Raw genomic sequence first — 20,434 nt, 5'->3', positions numbered from 1 at the left:
AATGTGTGTTTGTGTTGCTCAGTCCAACATGATCTCATGATAATTTGTATGTACTTTACGTAAAATGTGGTTATATAAAACGTATATTTACTTATGGTTTTACAGGCATTAAAACGTACAAAACTTATTGACGACACCTAAAAATTTATCTTTATGAATACTGAAATCGCATTAATTTTTATCATGATTGTTTTTATTTGTTATATCAATGACCTTATGTTTTCAGTTGCATTAAGTTGTTTACTCGTTTACTTAATATGAAATGATAACATTTTGTTCTGTTCTGTGTGATTTCTGCTGCTCGTTTCCAAGAATAGGCCTACATAATGTTAAACAAGACTTCACTTTAAAGTTTAAACCCTTAAAATAACATTTCTGCAGTTGTTTAACTTTTACTTTCCATGTAATTTTTACATTGTTTGGCATGGGCCACAAAAAAGGCATTTTCTCAGACATGCTGTGACTGACAATAGAACTGTAAAATACACCAAAAACGCAACATAATTAGGAAATGAAACAATTTTATTTGTGCGCTTTAATCCAAATCTTTACAATCCATACAGTTGCGAGAAACAGACCCAACGATCTTCATCTCCATCCCAAGCAGTGAGTCCAGTGACCGTAAACAGCAAAGCCCGCACTGACTGATGCTCTTTTTACAAATTCAAATGTTGCCGCTTCAAACTACAGGTTTTATGGCAGGAAAATCGAATGCTCATTGGCTCTTGCCCATAGATATGTATAGATGCCCCATTCGATGGCTCTAGGCACATAGATGCAGTCGCCATCTTGGAACGGTCAACTTGACATCATTCACGATTCTCTAGGTTCTCACAGAGCCGTAGAGCCATTGTGTGCAGGATTGTGCCATCTTTCGAATATTCAGTGATTACTATGGTTAATGACGTAAAGTTGACCTTTACAATAAGGCGGATGGCTTACGTATAGCGGCCCATTGAAACAGTCGCTAATGAGGCATCTACGTATATATATATATATACTCTCACCTATATATATATATATATATATATATATATATATATATGGCTCTCACCTGCATCATCACAGATTGCGACATGCCGTGTTTCTGATGAGGTGTGTTTGAATAATGCATGCACGCCTTCACAGAGTGGATCGGGAAAATAATCTGGATAATATTTTCAGGAAATAACAACTTAAATTCTGCTCTGTATCTCACCCAAACCTACTGTATTCCACCAGAGAGGACTGCGGCTGCAACACATCGTCATTTGGATTACTTTTGGTACTGCTTTTGACATTTTTGCAATAAATAAATGAATGTAATTGCATTTATCTGTCTGTCATGTTTTTCTTAAACTGTAACAGCTACTGTAATGCTATTGTTACTAAAATGGTTATTTTCCTGCATATTTCGGACAATTGCATTTTATATTCTTTTATATTCACTATAAAATGGGTAGGTTAAGGTATGGAGGTAGTTTAAGGGGTCTAAAAATTTAAATCGCTTATTGATAAAATGATAAAAATGCATATTCGTTATAAAATGGGTAGGTTTAGGTTTAGGGGTCTTAACATCTAAACCGCTTATAGATAAAATGATACAAATGCATTGATACAAATATCTTAATGATATAAAAGATACATAATATTTAACATTTTTAGCTAAAAATACGTAGCGATGTGTACATTTTAAATGTTGAAATATGTCTAAATTGTACATTTTAGCTTTAATAAAAACTTACAAAAATGTATGTTTTATGCTTGTAAATGTTACATATTAATACCTACATATAAACAATGAGACCAGGCTGCTCAGTCATGTGCAGTAAATGGTGGAAGCATTCTTTGTGTGTTTCTATTGTGTAGTTCTCTACTTTTGACCAATTTTGATTAATGTCAGATTATAAGAGCATGTGATATCCTGTCAGATCACAGCAATTAATTGCATAGGTCAATGTGCTGCCATTAACCCATTTCCATCTGCATTTATATAGCGTTTTATAATGTATTGTTGTACACCCATTTCCATCTGCATTTATATAGCGTTTTATAATGTATTGTTGTACACCCATTTCCATCTGGAGTCACTTAACTCCAACTCAGTGAAAACTTTACATGGTATTCTGTGATCCTAAAAAAAGAGGAAACATTTGTACACTTTATGTTTTACATTATACATTGGTGTTAGTTTAAGGTTTCTTTTGAAGAGCTTGATGTAATTATTATAAATACTAATCATATCTTGTATCTTGTTCTTGTTATGTAGGAACTACTAAAAAGACAAAAGAAACTCCCATTTTACCAAGAAAACTCTTAAAGGGATCCTCGGGTATTAAGACATGTATAGCTTAATATACCATAAATGATGTCTCTTATTGAAATATGTAATAGAAAACCCACGAAAGATGTATGTTATTTTAAAAGATCACATAGTTTTATTCATATTTTGGACTATGGGGACCGCCATTATTCTGATGACGTAAAATGGTTGCACTCGGTGAGCTACTGCCGCTACCTGTTGCTGTTTTTACCGCAACACAAGTCGGAATAGACAACTCGGAAAATAAAATACTGATATGATGACTACAGCTACTGAAAGAGCTTAGAGGTGGTGATGGATATAAGTATAGGCTTAATTAAACCAAATGCCGTACCATCGATTTTTCCCCACAAGGAGTCTAAACGCCCCTGATCTCGAGGGAAATCCGCGCTGAGAAACTCCTCCAGCGGCCGCAGCATCATGATTAGCGTCGGCATGTTTACATTCTAAAAGGATGGCATAGCGTTTCTTGTCTCAGCCATACGTAATCTGTTTTAAGTAGCTATGTCCAACTAAAAACCTCAAAGGCATCAGGGCTGAAGTGGAGAGGAAAAAAGCTGGTCTTTAGGAAATCTTATTCGTCCACATGCGTCTTCCCATTCTTTTCTCCTCTTCTTATCGCTAGGAAATCAGTGAAGTCCTATATTGCTTCTTTTGTTGCCCTCCAACTGAAAATTACATCCAAAAGCCACACAATGTGGTATCGTATCAGTATTTTATTTTCTTGAGTTGTGTATTCCGAGTTGTGTCGTGGTAAAAAGCACCAGTAGCTCACCGAGTGCAACCATTTGACGTCATCAACGCAGAATGTACTGTGCACATAAAATAATGGCGCCCCCCATAGTGTAAAAATGATGTTGATTTTTTAAAATAACATACATCTTTCACAGGTATTCTATTACATATTTCAATTAGAGACATCATTCATGTTATATTAAGCTATACATGTCTTAATGCCCGGGCGGGCATCCCTTTAAGAGCATTTTTCTCTGATTTTAGCTGCTCTCTCTCATTGGTCAGGTCTGTGTTCTTGAGTATCGGCTGCTCTCTCTCATTGGTCAGGTTTTCATTCTTGGATATGAGCTGTTGTCTCTCCTGAGTGAAGATGACACACAGCACTATGACTGCAGTCAGCAGAAGAACACACAGCAGAACCAAACACACTGCAGCTGCTCTGGAGCTTCTGCTCTTCACTGAATCACTTCCTGTGATTAACAATCATGACTTTATTCTCTTTATTTATGCTCTTTACATAGCACACATCAGTAAAAAGCATGAAAACTGAGAAAATGCTTGTGCCTTTAAGCCATTATTGGCAAATTTGTGCTACAATGTTGTGTGATGAAATGTATTTTAATTAATCTCATTACCTGTGAGTTCAGATGATTGGATTCCTGTTGCATTGCTGTCCATGGTCTGTTTTACAAATACACCTTTTGTAGCAAAAATATTTTCATAGATATTGTCAGTAGTTTTTCCATCTTATTTGTACATTTTCCAAGTTCTTCCTTTTTCTATATGTTCCTTTAGACTGTTAAATACTTTCGACGTCGAATGCCAACAAACTTATACTACTTTCTCTCCTGGAGTGGACTGTGTTGTGTTCCTCATCTGTGTTTGAATGGCCAGTATTTATGCAGAAAGGAACTGTTTTTGTGAAAATGTTTTGAGTATTTATGCAGAAAGGAACATTTGTTGTAACAATGTGAATTGTGTTCAGTTAAATGAGTTTCTATTACAAGTTATTACAAAATCGCTCAGTATCTGTATGAAAGTTATGTTTACCTTGATTCTCAAGGTCTAACAAACATGTAGAAAACATTTCCCTCCCCATTAATGGTAAATTTATATCATGATAAATATCAATATCGTATGATATAGGTTAAAAAACCTGAAATATATTTATTTTCTGAAATATTTTCCTAGATTGACTGTTGAATTAAAAATAATAATAATAATAATAATAAATATTTCAAGTAATAATATCTCAAGTATTATATCTAATTGGTGAAGGTGAAAATCAGAATATAGGTAAATAATATATATTTATGCCTACATGCTTAATATAGCAAAATAAGCATAACTCGGGTTTGCAGACACTTTTTTGAAAGTCTTGCAGCAGAGGTTTAAAGTATATTTAGTATGGAGTCAAGATAATGCCGTATATATACGCAAAAGAATAAAGTTTTGCAAAAGAAAATAAAGTTTTGCAAACGAAAATTAAAGTATTGAGGAAAATAATTTTGCTTTTTGCAAACAAAAATAAAGAATTGCAAAACATAAATGATACCGCGCGAAAGCAATGATTTTGCAATACATATTTTCCATGGTCATATCTATTATTTTATTTGCAACACTGATTTTATTTTGCGTGTCAGTCTAGTTTGAGCTTGCGCTGCAGTTTTTCCTTTGCGCTTCATTTTTCTGCGCGTCTCGCTTTGTGGCGCTGTTTTGACGTGGGGGTGGAGTCAAGGGGCAGGGGCGTGTACAACATGCCTCCCTGGAAGTGATGTCATCGGCCCGAGACGCAGCTCACTGATCCAGGTACTGTCATGATGAGCAGATGCATGCGAGTGGATCGCTTCCTTTTATTCACTTGCATTAAAACATGCATGGTTTCGTTTTATTAACTTTATTAACAAATGTATATGTGTATTAGCAGCATTTGCTCAAGTTAAAGAAGTTGTTACCATGAACATCTGCTGTTTATTTCTCTCGATGTGCACACTATAACCGCAAATGAAAGTGACGTGACATTCAAAAGTGACGTGACATTCACTAGACGACCGTCTCTAAAGTTACATGCGAAACTACTATACACTTCTCTAACGTCAATAGCATGCAAGGAGAATGACTAACAGTCATGAAAACAACTGTTAACTGTTCATCCAGGTGTCAACTATAATGCACACCTTTTATATTTTTTGATAATTATTAAAATAAACTGTAAATCATATGTAAAATATTGCTGCTTTTCATTACCAAATGGACGTAAACACTAATTTAAAGCTCAAATGAAAAATAGCAATATTTTACATATGATTTACAGTTTATTTGAATAATTATGAAAAATATGAACGGTGTGCATTATAGTTGACACAAAGATGAACACTTTACAGGATGTTTTATGAAAGTGAGTCATTCTGTTCAAATGCTATTGAGCTCCAAATTATGGCATATTTTAAAACATACCCCATTCGTTAATGACAATGAGCAATATTTTACATTTGATTTACAGTTTATTTGAATAATTATGAAAAATATGAATGGTGTGCATTATAGCTGACACCTAGATGAACAGTTAACAGTTGTTTTCATGACTGTTAGTCATTCTCCTTGCATGCTATTGACGTTAGAGAAGTGTATAGTAGTTTCGCATGTAACTTTAGAGACGGTCCCTAGATTTGCGAATATCGAACGTCCAACGTCAAGCCAACTTTATGCCAGTCACACACTTTTATAGCATTAAAATGTGTATTGTTTCATTTGGTTAACTGCATGTGTATTAACAGTGTTTTTTTTTAAGATCTCTTAACCTGTGGGAGGTTTGTTCACATTAGTTCAGAGTTACTGCTAGTTTTAATGTAAAATTATGCAATTCACTTCATAAACTATAACGTACATCATTAAAGAGGTCTACTTTTTCATTTACATAACTCCTGGCATAAATTAATAAATGACTGTCATTGTAATTTTGCCACGAGTTTAATGCATAAACAAACCCGCGTGACCATAGCAACCTGAGATTATCAGAGATTGATCAAATATTTTTATCCATCCCACAGTCCGTTGATCGTGTCTTTTTATGTAATATATGTGCATATAAGGCGTTTATTATTTTTATCATTATATATATATATATAATATATCCAAGTGGATGCTGCACACTGCTGGTGGTTGAGGAGAGACCCCCCACATGATCGTACAGCGAATTGGGTGTACAAGAATACATTATAAAGCGCTATATAAATGCATCATTCATTTATTCATATAGGCTAACCGTATATAATAATTGATAATAATATTATATTAAATAGGGCTATATTTTTATATTTATTGTTATGCTTATTTCTCCTTTTAATTTGTGTATTGCTTACCTAATTAACGTTCTTTGTTAAATGAGTCTTTTCATTTACAAATGAAACTAGCAAATTATTCATTTATAATTCTAGTATTTATTATTATAGGGTTAGGGTATTTATAGATTTATTGTTAAATTCATCCTCTAAAGTGCACTTCCAGTAAAAAATCTTTATTGGCATGTCGGGCTTTTACAGTATAGACTATTATTTACAAAACTCTTCAGGGCTGCGTTTTCCAAAAGCATCGTTAAAACTAGCAGTAACTCTGAACTAATGTGAACAAAGAACGCTTCTGTGCGCTGGCGTCCTCCACAGGTTAAGAGATTTTAAACAAACACTGTTAATACACATGCAGTTAACCAAATGAAACAATACACATTTTAATGCTATAAAAGTGTGCACATCGAGAGAAATAAACAGCAGATGTGCATGGTAACAACTTCTTTAAATTGAGCAAACGCTGCTAATACACATATACATTTATTAATGAAGTTAAAAAAAACGAAACCATGCATGTTTTAATGCTAGTGAATAAAAGGAAGCGATCCACTCGCATGCATCTGCTCATCATAACAGTACCTGGATCAGTGAGCTGCGTCTCGGGCCGATGATGTAACTTCCAGGGAGGCATGTTGTACACGCCCCTGCCCCTTGACTCCACCCCCACGTCAAAACAGCGCCACAAAGCGTGACGCGCAGAAAAATGAAGCGCAAAGGAAAAACTGCAGCGCAAGCTCAAACTAGACTGACACGCAAAATAAAATCAGTGTTGCAAATAAAATAATAGATATGACCATGGAAAATATGTATTGCAAAATCATTGCTTTCGCATGGTATCATTTATGTTTTGCAATTCTTTATTTTTGTTTGCAAAAAGCAAAATTATTTTCCTCAATACTTTAATTTTCGTTTGCAAAACTTTATTTTCTTTTGCAAAACTTTATTTTTTTGCGTATATATACCGCATTTTCTTGACTCCATAATTTATAAACTTCTAAAAAACAAACATCCCAACAAAATTACATATAGAAAATATTTTTACAATTAATTATATAAAAAAAAAAATGAGAAGGTATTCAAAACAAAGACATTTGATACATTAAAGATTGTTGATAAATTGCTGAAAAAGTGTTCCCCAAACAATACAAAATTTATTTTTTCAACAAAAGACTAACAGGTTAATCATGTGTGTTCGTAAAGTGCCTGCACAATTATTTACTGAAATGTTTTTAGAGTACATTTAATCAGTTTTTGTAATGTTGCATGTGGGTAATGTTACGAGAAAAAAAAAAAAGTATGATGTTCCTAGGACAGTGCAATTTGTAAAATACTCCTCTCACAGATCCATTTTAAAGCCTTGTTACATGAATAAGCAGTCCACCATGAGGTACAACTTAGAGCGCAGTTTTCATAGTGAGAGTAGCTAGGCTTTCCAGACAACAAGAACCTGTATCAACAGATCAGCATTAGATGTTCAGTGCTGCTTTCTGTGAGAATCATTTATTACATGATAATCAGTTCAGTTCAGTGTTTTCTCACCAAGAGGTCAGTGTGCTGCCATCAACCCATTTCCAGCTGCCGTCCACATCAATGTTAGTCAGACCAATCCAGACATAAGCACCACCAGAAATATTCTTAACTAATTCCTTAGGAGGTTGAACAATAACACATTTCTGTTATAAACTGATAAAGGACCTATTTCATCACTCATCCAGCTAAACAACACACACACAGTATCTTTCACTCACTTGTTCCTGTCTGTTGTTTATGATGATCAGATCTGCTCCTCTCTCTGTACAGTATTTTCTGCTCTCAGTCCAGCTCTTCATCTCAGTGGACATGTAGTAAAAATGGTATTGATAGTAAATCCATCCATCTGTGTAAAACAACCATTGTTTATTGCAGTCACCTCTAAACTGAGCAAGTCGTGGCCTAACAGTTAGAGTGTTGGACTTGCAATCCAAGGGTTGCGAGTTCGAGTCTTGGGCCGGCAGGAATTGTAGGTGGGGGGGGGTAGTGAATGTACAGCGCTCTCTCCACCCTCAATACCCCGACTGAGGTGCCCTTGAGCAAGGCACAGAACCCCCAAATGCTCCCCGGGCGCCGCAGCATAAATGGCTGCCCACTGCTCCCAGGTGTGTGTTCACAGTGTGTGTGTGTTCACTGCTGTGTGTGTGCACTTTGGATGGGTTAAAAGCAGAGCATGAATTCCGAGTATGGGTCACCATACTTGGCTGTATGTCACGTCACTTTCACTTTATGAAGTGTCTATTTACTATTTAAGTCTTATTTTCACTTACTTCACCCACCGTTCTTACAAAAGAAACAAATTTAGTAAGTGGGATTGTGGCATGGAGTGTAAGAACAGTGGATTTACCGTACGATTATCACATTTTTGTCCCTATTCCCATTGTATATATCACCTCAGAGAGGTGTTTATTTTAAATAAAATGGAGTGGCTAAGAGATATCTGATAGGCTTATAATTGAAACTGGATAAGATGTCCTGTTGTTGATCAGACAGGTTGGCATCAACCGTAAATCATCCAGCTCATATTGTTACCACATTCAAAACCATTCCTAGATCAGTGAGGGCACCTTAAGTGATCAGCAGGTTCAATATTAGAGGTTTTAGGGATATAGATAAGGGAGCATCCATTTATGATTTTAATAAATAAAACCATATACACTTAATATGCCATTGTTGTGTACTCTCACATATTTGAGGTAAACTAATTATTTTAAATTAAATCACTTAACCCCAGCACAGTGGTAACTTTACATGGTGTTCTGTGACCCTACAAAGAGGAAACATTTGTAGATTCTTTACATATTACGCTTTAAATTGTTTTTAGGTTAGGGATTCTTTTAAATCCTTTCATGTGGTCCACTCTATGTGCACTAGAATTACTCTTGATGTACAAATGACCAGATGTTTCTGTAACATGTAGCAACTACAAAAAAGACCAAAGAAACTCACCCACTTTACCAAGACACCTTTGAAGATCATTTTTCTCCCATTTTAGCTGCTCTCTCTCATTGGTCAGGTTTGTGTTCTTGAGTATTAGCTGCTCTCTCTCATTGGTCAGGTTTTCATTATTGGATATGAGCTGTTGTCTCTCTTGAGTGAAGATGACACACAGCACTATGACTGCAGTCAGCAGAAGAACACACAGCAGAACCAAACACACTACAACTGCTTTGGAGCTTCTGCTCTTCACTGAATCACTTCCTGAAGAACAAACATGCTGTTATTCTCTTTATTTATCCACTTAACACAGCACACATCAATGGAAAGCATGAAAACTGAGCAAATGCTTCTGCCTTTAAGCCATTATTGACAAATTGCTGCTACTTTGTTGTGTGATGAAATGTATTCTTAATTAATCTCAGTACTGTACCTGTGAGTTCAGATGACTGGATTCTCGTTGCGTTACTGTCCGTGGTCACTTGTCCAAATTGACCTTTTGTAACAGCAATATTTTCATAAATATTATCGATGCTTTTATGAGTGATTTTTCTATCTTCTTTAAACATTTTCCAAGTTTTTTCTTGTTTCTATATTTTCAATCACCTACTGACAGTATCTGTGTTGTCAAGATGCTGACAGTCTAACTCTAGTTTCTCTTCTGGTGTGGACTGGATTGTGTTCCTCATCTGTGTTTGTGTGGCCAGCATTTATACAGAAAGGAACTGTTTTTTTGTTTGTTTTGTTTTTATGAAAATGTACTTATGCATAAAGGTACTTCAGCTCACCACAGAACTTCACCCTAAAAAAATTTTTCAACAATGTTGATTGTTTTCATTTAAATGAGATTCAAATGCATATGTGGTTTCAGAATCACTCAGTGTCTATATGAAGTCTTCAGAGCCTTGTTCAGTTTGAGGGTGTTTGGAAACATATGTTTCCAAACATGTATAACATGTATAAATACACACACATGCAGTATATATTTTGAAGATATATCCATGTATTTCCATATATATATATATATATATATATATATATATATATATATATATATATATATATATATATATATAGTTCAGTTTATACGGGTGTGTAACGATTCTGTAAATGGGGATTAGCAACCAAATACTGATAAGTTCAGTGTTAGGATTTACAATATTCCAAACAAAGATATTGTATTTGTATTTACAAACTGATTCATTATGCAATCACGATAAAACAAAGACCCAAACTACCCAAATATTAGCAACCAATTTTTCTCTAATAAATATTTAATGTAAAATAAAGTAAAACGCTCTTCTCACAGACCCATTTAAAAGCATCATTACATGGATAATCAGCCCATCTTGATAGATTATTTAGAGCACAGTTCTCTCTTCTTTGTCCATTTAGCTCTACAGGCCACCAGAACCTGCATCAACAGAACACCATTAGATGTGTCTGTGTGATATGACACTGACTGTGAGAATCATTTATTAGATACTAATCAGTTCAGTTCAGTGATTTCTCACCCAGAGGTCAGTGTGCTGCCATCAACCCATTTCCAAATGCCCTCCACATCAATTTCAGTCAGACCAATCCAGACATCAGCACCACCAGAAATGGTCTTAACAAATTCCTTAGAAGATTAAACAATAACACATTTCTATTGTAAACTGACAATAGAGGTATTTCATCACTCATCCAGACACACACACACACACATGGACAGTATCTTTCACTCACTTGTTCCTCTCTGTTGTCTCGGATGATCAGATCTCCTCCTCTATCTGACAATAACTTCTGCTCTCAGTCCAGCTCTTCTTCTCAGAGGAAATGTAGTAATAACTGAATTCATGGTAAATCCATCCATCTGTGAAGACAAAATTAACTATATAAAATGTATACTCTAAAACATGTTTTTGTTCTTGTTTTACTATAATTTATAATAAGACTTTTGAACATTTAGTTTATCTCCCAGTTTAACTGGTCTCTTTGTTTAATCAGGTTGTCGTTCTTGGCTATTAATTCATCCCTTTCATTTGTCAGCTAGACGGCTAGATTATCATTAAATTCAAGTCTTCTATCTCCATTGTGATTTCGCCTCTTATAGCATCAACATTTTCATAGATATCATCTGTTTTCCTTTGTCTCTTTGTTGTGTCCATTTTCTGAGCCATACCTTTATTCACTTCAAATAGTTCCAGTGAAGAGAAGTGACAGTTCTTAAACATAACCTAAATGTAGACTATACCAACTAACAAATAAAGATAACAAGAAATTAACAATAGAAGCATTTCTGAGGCAGACCTTATTATATTCCTGATGTGTGTCCTGATATGTGGAAATATTTCAAGCATTAATATGTACAGGAAGTTCAGGTCACCTCAGAATGTCACAGAGGGGTTTGTTCTGTCAGAAGTTTAATAATTAAACCAGGAACCTCCCACTCTTTGATTATTCCAAATGTTTTCCAAATGTTTTCCATTTCTGGAAGGTTGGAAAATTTGGCTCCAAATTTCCTCCTGTAACCAAGTCATTATTAAAACATGAGTTATCGTGGAAGACATAATTACATTAAATAAAAAATAAAAAATAAAAAAAAACTTTTTGTGAAGATGTAGGGGTGGAAATTAACTATACTCCCGTGCAAAGGCAAAAGACTGTAACTTGGATTTTTGTCGAAAATTAGTTATTGATATCTTTGAGACATTCAAAACATCCTTTATCATGTGTATAAGTATCTTGAGTCAATTTCGTTGTTTTTCCGAGAAAATAATGGGTTGCCTCAACCGTAACTTTGAAAAGCCCAAGAGAAACCAAGGCAGAGCATCGTATAACACCAGTTACGGCTCTTTCACTTTTTTTTTTTGGAACGCTCAAAATGAGTTACGCCGTTCTGCCTTTGTTTAACTGCACGTCAAAATGAAGTTACGGTGCCGGTTTGGAGTTATACGGTGTTAAAGTCTGCCGCATTTTAATTACGGTCTAGACAAACGAATTAGATAGATCGCGATCTACCAAACAGCTCCATATCACAAAGCACTGTAAAGACTAGATACCTTAGCAGCAATACGTAATCGAGAATAAAGATTTTTTTTTTTCTTTTTGTAATGCAGATTATTCACCAGGCTGTCACTTCTATAGATCGCGTGTGGACTCGAATGCCATAGCTAGCATGATCAATCATAAAATCAGTAGCCTATCAACAGTTCGTAATTGAATCCATATTCTACCTTTTCTTGTAACCCGATAAAATCAATCCATGGCGATGAACGTCATCGGAGATGTTTAATCCACAAGCATTTTGAGCATTATTTATGCTTGCTGGCGTAATCCACAAGTCATTCTTTTAGGTTGGGCTATTTCATACAAGTCAATATAAAAGCAATTATGCTGTGTCTAGCATTCTTTAACGAAAATGAACACATAAAATAAACACACATCCACAACAACCACTCACATTTTTAACTAAAAAAAATAATGCTATAAACAAACAAAACAGTCTAATAATAATAATAGGCTACAGTTGCATTACTATGCAATAGCCTTATACGGGTATTGCATAGTATATCATACATACGTGTAACTAACAATTAAATAAATATTAACAACCAAACAAATACAAATAATAAGGAAGTTACTGCCTTTTGCCATGCTGTGACTTCTCACGTTTTGCAGACAATGCAAAGGCAGAGTACATTAACTTCAAAATAGAGGTAAAAATCAAGTTTGAGCTCACAAAATTTTAATGTAGATAATTTTCATTACTAAAACATCTAATTGTTACATTTAAGTGTCATACCTATAATTAATTTGGCTGGACAAGTAAAAAACTTTAAAGTCATTTTTCTCAGTTTCACACTCTAGGTCTTTTGCCTTTGTAGGGCAGAATAGACACTACATGAAACCCATACACATTGTCTTATCCTTTCTGAACTGACCCTTTGCAAAGAGTTTGACTGACAGGCGATCTGACCCATAATAACACTGAATCTGCCATTTTATCCAACAAAGAATTCAGACAGGAGAGTAAAGATCAACTTCAGTGGACTTAAACTTGAAAAGTTGTGTGTATTGACGTCTTTCTGCAGTTGAAATAAAACATGCTCTGATGTTTATTTGTGTTTATTTTGTGCTTTAAGTAAATATAAAAAAAAGATGGCTGGTTCAAGTGCCACTTGAACTGAAACGCTACAGCAATCTGTCATGACACATTAAAGAGCCACAAAATGGTATTGTTTACTTTTTTTTAAAAAATGACAAAATTTGAAAGCTGAGACTTTCTCTTACCAGAAGTAACTTGCTCTGTCTTGTCTGTCGGCATGTTGTCAGTGTCCTTTTTGCTCTGCGATGCATTTTTCACTGCGTGAGAACATGATGTGTGGTGTGAGAGCACCATGGCTTGTCAGACATAACAACAGTAACTAAGGAGGGCGGGTTTTTGCGAAGGGTCAGTTGGCCTCTAATTTATTAATTATGTAATTGGCATGATACATTCTTACCTGATAAATACAATTTCTATTTGACTGATTATGAACTCTCCTGAAATCATTATGGCTAGTAGATCATGTGGAGGCAGATTTTTCCTCAAATTTATGGCCAGGGTAGGTCAAACTAAAGGCGCCTGGATGAATGGAGCAGTAGGCCCTTCATCTGTAATATTTTGATTTCTGTCTATCATTGATTTAGCAAGTTGTAGTGGAAAAGAGTAAATAAACTACACTTTTTGTCAAATGCAAGCAGTAGGCGGCAGACTTAAAGGTATTTGTCAACCTACACCCTCTGATTAAAATCAGACTGGTGAGTTTGTGATCGTGAGATCCATGTATGCTCAATGTGAGACTCAATTGCGCCATTGGGTCCCCGATGGCTGAATAACTGAAAGTAAGGATATAATATTCAGAATAACCAAATATCTACATTAAAGGGCACCTTTTATGCAAAATTTGGACATAAACGTGTGTTGGCAGTATGTACACAACCATCCTATTATAATAAAAATCCCCCCACTCCTCATTATGAATCCCCTATAAACCAAATCAGTCTCACTTGGCATGCTGTTCTGATTCTCTATGCAATGTGAGGGCCACGGGGGTTGACTGACAGCCCTGCATTGCTATAGTTTCCACCCTTAGCAATTGTTTGGTGTCTTCCATTTTCTCTGCTCTCAAGCAGCTGTAACATCAACAATGTCTCGTAAGCAATCCCGGTGCTCTGTGTTTGAATGTAAGACTGAACATAAGAGTCTTCATTTTCTCCCAACATCTGAGCTGCTGAGGACGCAGCAGATTACTTCATTTTTCAAGGTAATGTGCCTTAAAATCTACCTAAATATGTTTATGTCTGCGCAAATCATTTCACTCCAGACTGCTTTGTGTATGTTTTAACCGTGTTTGTGTGCGTACGTTATCAAAGTATTTTAACTGATTAGCGCTGCGCAGGTGAGATTAGTTCACGCCGCAAACTCTGTAACATTGCGCTGTTTCATCCCACTTTCAGTGCATTTGGCTTCCCATATGTACAGCTGAACACTGGTTCTCTTGCCCTCAGACATGTTGCTTCTACCAGCTGTTTATTGCTGTAGATACAATGCAGAGAGACGTACGCTATGCCCTCTTCTGGAGATGGGGCGGGAATATGCAGCTAATTTGAATTTAAAGTGATACACACCAAAACAGCTCTTTTTTTAGACACACTCCAAAAATGACATTTTCCAGCTGTTATAATAAATGATCTGTGGAGTATTTTGAGCTGAAAATTCCAATGGGTGGCTTTACATTATCATTGCTTTATGATCTGTTATCGCTTATCTAAATTTACCTCTTGTATTATTTAATTATTATTATTATTATTTTTTTTTGTGGAAATGTTTTAAGTATTTATGAGGTAATGAACTTCATCTCACTGCAGAAGGACACTAGAATTATTTCTTTGTTTCAGAAATTGATTGTGTTCATTTAAAAAAGGCTCATATACATTTATTATCATAGATTCACTCAGTATCTGTATAAAGTCTTCAGAGGCTTAATAATTTTGATGCTAGTTGGTGTTTAGGAACATTTATTGCTTTTGAAATGATCAGATTGTTGCTAATACATCAAAAATTAAGACTTATTTTTTGGTTGATGGTTTAGGAGCTCTTCCAACACTGTACAAATTATTCAGTGATTTTTAAGAGGGTCAAAAATGAAAGAAAAAATATCTCTTTATCAAATTTACAAACAAAATCACATTTATGGTTAATATATTTTGTACTTTTATATATTTTTTAATATATTTTATATAATGCACACTTTTTTTCTTTTTTTTTTGAGAAAGAGGTTGTTATCCATTGTGAACATTATACACATAATGTTTTTAATATTGTTTAAAGTGTATTTCAGTGATTATTACCTGTAACTTCTCCTGGAGTGGACTGTATTTTGCTCCACATCTGTGTTTATGTGGCCAGTATTTACTATGCATATAGGAACTGTTTTTGTGAAAATGTTTTAAATATTTATGCATATAGGAACTTTAACTTACAGCAGAAGGACATTATTTGTTTCAACAATGTGGATTGTGTTAATTTAAATGAGGTTCAAATGCATACATTAATTTTAATAATATGAACATCAAAGTCCAGAGAGTTGATCAGTGTATAGTTAACAGTTTTAGCATCAGCTGCATTTACATGCTCTTCTGTCAGTGTGAATTATTTTGTGGTTTTTAAGGAGGTTGATTTTATAAAGGAACTTTTGTCCATAACATTTGGGCCAAAGCTTACCACTTGTGCTAAACATAATGTGAGAATGGTCAAAAATAACATCAGCTCATATATATATATATAATATATATATATATATATATATATATATATATATATATATATATATATATATATATATATATATATATATATATATATATATCAGCTTATTATATTAAAGTTAGTCTATTAAAAAAAACAATAAAACAAAAATTTGTCATAACTTCAACTCTGCAAAAGACTCTAAGGAATAGTTCACTGGGCAATACTCTATATAGACACATGGGATAATTATATGATATTTTTGCATTCTTTTTTTTTTTTTTTTTTGAAGCTTGTAATGAATTGTATAAACTTATAATGGAAAAAAAAATAATAAAAAAATAAAATAAAGATGAGTAAGTAATGATTTTCATTTAACATTTTAAAAAGTATTTTATTTTTTTAGATCAGGGATGTCGATTTCTGCTCATGGAGGACCACCATCATGCAGAGTTTCATTTCAACACAATTGCCTGAAAATTTATTGTAATCTTGAAAATCTTGGTTCAGGTGTGTTTAATTAGGTTTGAAGCTAAAGTCACCTGCAAAGATTGTTTTGCAGGAGTAGGATTGGACACCCCTGCTTTACAAAATAATCATTAATTATGAAAGCTTTGTAAAAGTTGTATGATGTTCCTAGGGCCATATAAGGCGGGGAAACTTCTTCTCACAGATCCATTGATAAGCATCATCACATATAACATCATGCCACCCTAAAAAAGGCCAGCTTGTCACAACACAATTCTTTATTGTTAGTCCAGAATGCTCTCCAAATGCCCAGAACCTGCAACAACAGATCATCATTAGATGTTCAGTGCTACTTTCTGTGTGATATGATACTGATTGTGAGAGTCATTATTACATAATAATTAGTTCAGTGATTTCTCACCCAGAGGTCATGTGGGTGCTATCAACCCATTTCCAGCTAGCCTCCACTTCTTTGTAAGTCAGACCAATCCAGAATTCTCTTTTATCAGTAATTTTCATAACAAACTCCTGAGCATATGAAACAATTATGCTTTTATATCATTAACAGACAACAGACACATTCCATATGCATCTTTCATTTAGAAGCTAAACACCACAAATGTGCACAAAACTCACATTTTCCTCTCTGTTGTTTATGATGATCAGATCTGCTCCTCTCTTCTGACAGTCTTGTCTGCTGTCGTCCCAGTTCTTCCTCTCAGTGGACAAGTGGTAAAAACTGGATTGATAGTAAATCCATTCATCTGTAAACACAACCAGTTCAGCTGTTAGCTCACCTGGATGTAACTTACAGATAGTATACTCAAAAATGGTTTAGTGTAAGTTACTGAGACCACAGCTCAAAGCTATCTTTAACTCCATGTTTTAGCAATGTCTGCTATATAGCAAACACTTAAAGAAACTTTACCAAGAGTCAGAAGTTCATTTCTTAGCTGCTCTCTTTCACTGCTCATGATTTCATTCTTGGATATGAGCTGTTGTCTATCTTGAGTGAAGATGACACACAGCACTATGACTGCAGTCAGCAGAAGAACACACAGCAGAACCAAACACACTACAGCTGCTCTGTAGATTCTGATCCTCACAGAATCATTTCCTTAAGAACAAACATGCTGTTATTCTCTTTATTTATCCACTTAAGACAGCACACATCAGTGGAAAGCATGAAAAACTGAGTGAATTATTAATCTCAGTACCTCTTGCATTAAATCTTTTAAATCTCGCTGAATCTTCTCTTGTGACATCATTTTCATAAATATTATCAGTGCTTTCCCCATCTTCTCTGTACATTTTTCTATATTTTCTTTTACACTTTCAGACCGTTTTGGTGTCTTGAAGATGCTCACAAACTCACACTGGTTTCTCTTCTGCAGTGGACTGTGTTGTGTTCCTCATCTGTGTTTGTGTGGCCAGTATTTATACAGAAAGGAAATTCAACCCACTGCAGTACACAGTGGGTTTGTACATTCTGACAGTGGATGCTGCTGGAAAAATATTTGTTGCTGCTACATCAACAGTCCAGAGCAGTGATCAGTTTATGGTTTTAGCAATTCACGTTCTTCAAGAAGTCTGAGTTATTTGATGATTTTCTAGGAGGTAAACTTTTAACAGAGCTACTGTCAGTAACTGTTTCTGTAGTGTCCTTAGTGCAGTTCAAATATAAATCAAATTAAAACACTTATAAAGCATGTTTTTTTTTTTTTTTGGTGCCGAGTTAAAGTAAATTTATTTGAAAGTAATATTATGAACTATCAGGGTTTCCTGATGTGTCAGGCTTCTCAGGTGAGATTTAAATATTTAATATATATTTAAAACAAAACTATATGCACCTATACAGGGGAACTAGAGGGATCAGTTCTCCAACTTTTTCTTCTGTTTGTTTTTTTTTTTAGCAATCTAATCAGGTTGCTTATTTTATTAATGATATGCCAACATGCTATGCCTTTTACTAAGAGAAATGATATTTGCAAAACTGTAAACATTAGTTACTATTTACATTAAATTACATTAAGTGTAAATTTAACCACTCAAAATTTAGCATTCAAATATAACCTGACACGGAAGCTTTTTTCAGGAGCTTTTTTTTTAATGATGCTAAGTTGCATTTTAAGTAATTAACTCGAAAATCATCATATCAGCGAGAGAGCAACTTGTGATAACACTCCTGGAAATAATATGTGAATGAAGATGTGCACTCTTGAACGTGAACTAAAAGGTGAACTACTGTAAGCAGCGTGTGCGTGTGTGTGTGTGTGTGTGTGTGTGTGTGTGTAAATTTTTTTAAGAATGAGTAGATGTGTGTATTGAAAACAAAGAGATGTTAATTTTTTTTATACCATATTTAGATTAATTAAATTATACAGAATAACAGTAAATCAAGAAGCTGTCAAAACATCAACAAGCAAATTTTCTCTACAAAAGAGTTTAAGCAACAGTTCACTTTCATTTTATAATAGGTTTGCGTGCTTGTTTAAAATGCTTGAAAGTGGTCCACTCAAAATTAAAATTTTTGGCCAACTTACCCTTTAATGTTTATCAGGTAAAGCATGTGTGTTAGTAAAGTACTGTATTTATGTTGGATCATCTTAACTTAACTGTAATCATGATGATTTATGACAACAATTACATCTCACATACTTAATTCCTTTGGAAAAAGTTTACAAACCAAACCTGGAATGAAATAATAATATATAATTATCTTTAATAGGGATGGGCGATACCACTTATTTTGTTTTCGATACAATACCGATATTTTTCAAGGCAGTATCGTTGATATCGTTACCGATACGATACATCTGAACTAAACTTTTAAATTATGAATTATATTAAATTATTAAATTATGAAGAGTAAAATGAGTAATGATAACAACTTAACTTTATGTTTAAAACCATTTTAACATTCAATACGCCTTAATTGCAGCTTATTAGGTTATCTTTTTGTTTACACATGGTTCAAATATGTTTTTTGTTTACACATGATTCAAATATACAAATACTACAACTGAACTATGTTCACTTTAGTAAAACCATGGTTCATTTTCATAAGGTGACAGGCTGTTGCATGCATAAAATGCAATCTTTTTATTCTGACACTGTTTCTAACAGAATAGAAAATTATCAATATTATATTTTTAACGGATTTACAAGCTTATTTTGACCTCACTGATTGGAGTGTTTTTGAAGCTGCTGCCACTGATCTGGACAAGCTCACAGAGACTATAACATCATATATCAGTTTCTGTGAGGATATCTGTATCCCTACCAGGACTCATCTAATTTACAACAATGACAACCCATGGTTCACTGCAAAACTCAGATAGCTCCGTCAGGCCAAAGAAGATGCTTACAGGAAGGGGGCAATGTCTTGTATAAACAGACAAAATACACAGGAAAATGAGATCAGAGTGGCAAATAGGAATTATACTGAAAAAATATGGATTCAGTTCACTTCCAGCGACTCAGCATCAGTGTGGAAAAGTCTGAAGCAGATCACCAAATACAAGACACCATCCCTCAGCACTGTGGAGAATCAACAACTGGCAGATGATCTGAATGAGTTCTACTGCAGGTTTGAAAAACACCCCAGTGGAGTCATTCAGGTTCCTGGGCACCACAATCTCTTAGGACCTAAAGTGGGACATTCACATTGACTCCATTGTGAAAAAGGCCCATTGTGAAAGAGGTTGTACTTCCTTCGCCAGCTGAGGAAGTTCAACCTGCCACAGGAGCTGCTGAAACAGTTCTACTCCGCCATCACTGAATCTATCCTCTGCACTTTTATAACTGTCTGGTTCAGCTCAGCTACCAAATCTGACCTCA

At 34.6% G+C, this 20,434-nt stretch overlaps 3 protein-coding genes across 7 annotated transcripts in view; 1 reads left to right on the top strand and 2 right to left on the bottom strand.

The window, feature by feature from the left end:
* The window catches only part of LOC122138691 (cell adhesion molecule 2-like), a 405,589-nt gene that overhangs the window by 269,600 nt on the left and 115,555 nt on the right, over nt 1-20,434 (top strand). The gene's annotated exons all lie outside the window — the stretch shown is intronic.
* Nucleotides 7,470-10,291, bottom strand: LOC109051397 (C-type lectin domain family 17, member A-like). The gene is made up of 5 exons (XM_019068950.2): nt 9,785-10,291; nt 9,364-9,615; nt 8,133-8,260; nt 7,924-8,030; nt 7,470-7,831 (listed from the first exon to the last, which is right to left on the bottom strand). Exons 1-5 carry the CDS (start codon nt 9,918-9,920, stop codon nt 7,690-7,692), a joined length of 765 nt encoding a protein of 254 aa, XP_018924495.1. The 5' UTR covers nt 9,921-10,291; the 3' UTR covers nt 7,470-7,689.
* On the bottom strand, nt 16,567-17,693 carry LOC122138694 (C-type lectin domain family 4 member E-like). Its single transcript, XM_042732504.1, has 4 exons — nt 17,523-17,693; nt 17,231-17,358; nt 17,016-17,122; nt 16,567-16,910 (listed from the first exon to the last, which is right to left on the bottom strand). The coding sequence occupies exons 1-4, from the start codon at nt 17,566-17,568 to the stop codon at nt 16,763-16,765; spliced, it is 429 nt and encodes a 142-aa protein (XP_042588438.1). The 5' UTR covers nt 17,569-17,693; the 3' UTR covers nt 16,567-16,762.

This window comes from Cyprinus carpio, chromosome B10 (genome assembly GCF_018340385.1).
Source record: "Cyprinus carpio isolate SPL01 chromosome B10, ASM1834038v1, whole genome shotgun sequence".
NCBI classification, from domain to species: Eukaryota; Metazoa; Chordata; class Actinopteri; order Cypriniformes; family Cyprinidae; genus Cyprinus; species Cyprinus carpio.
This window is presented reverse-complemented; position numbering and strand designations above follow the sequence as displayed.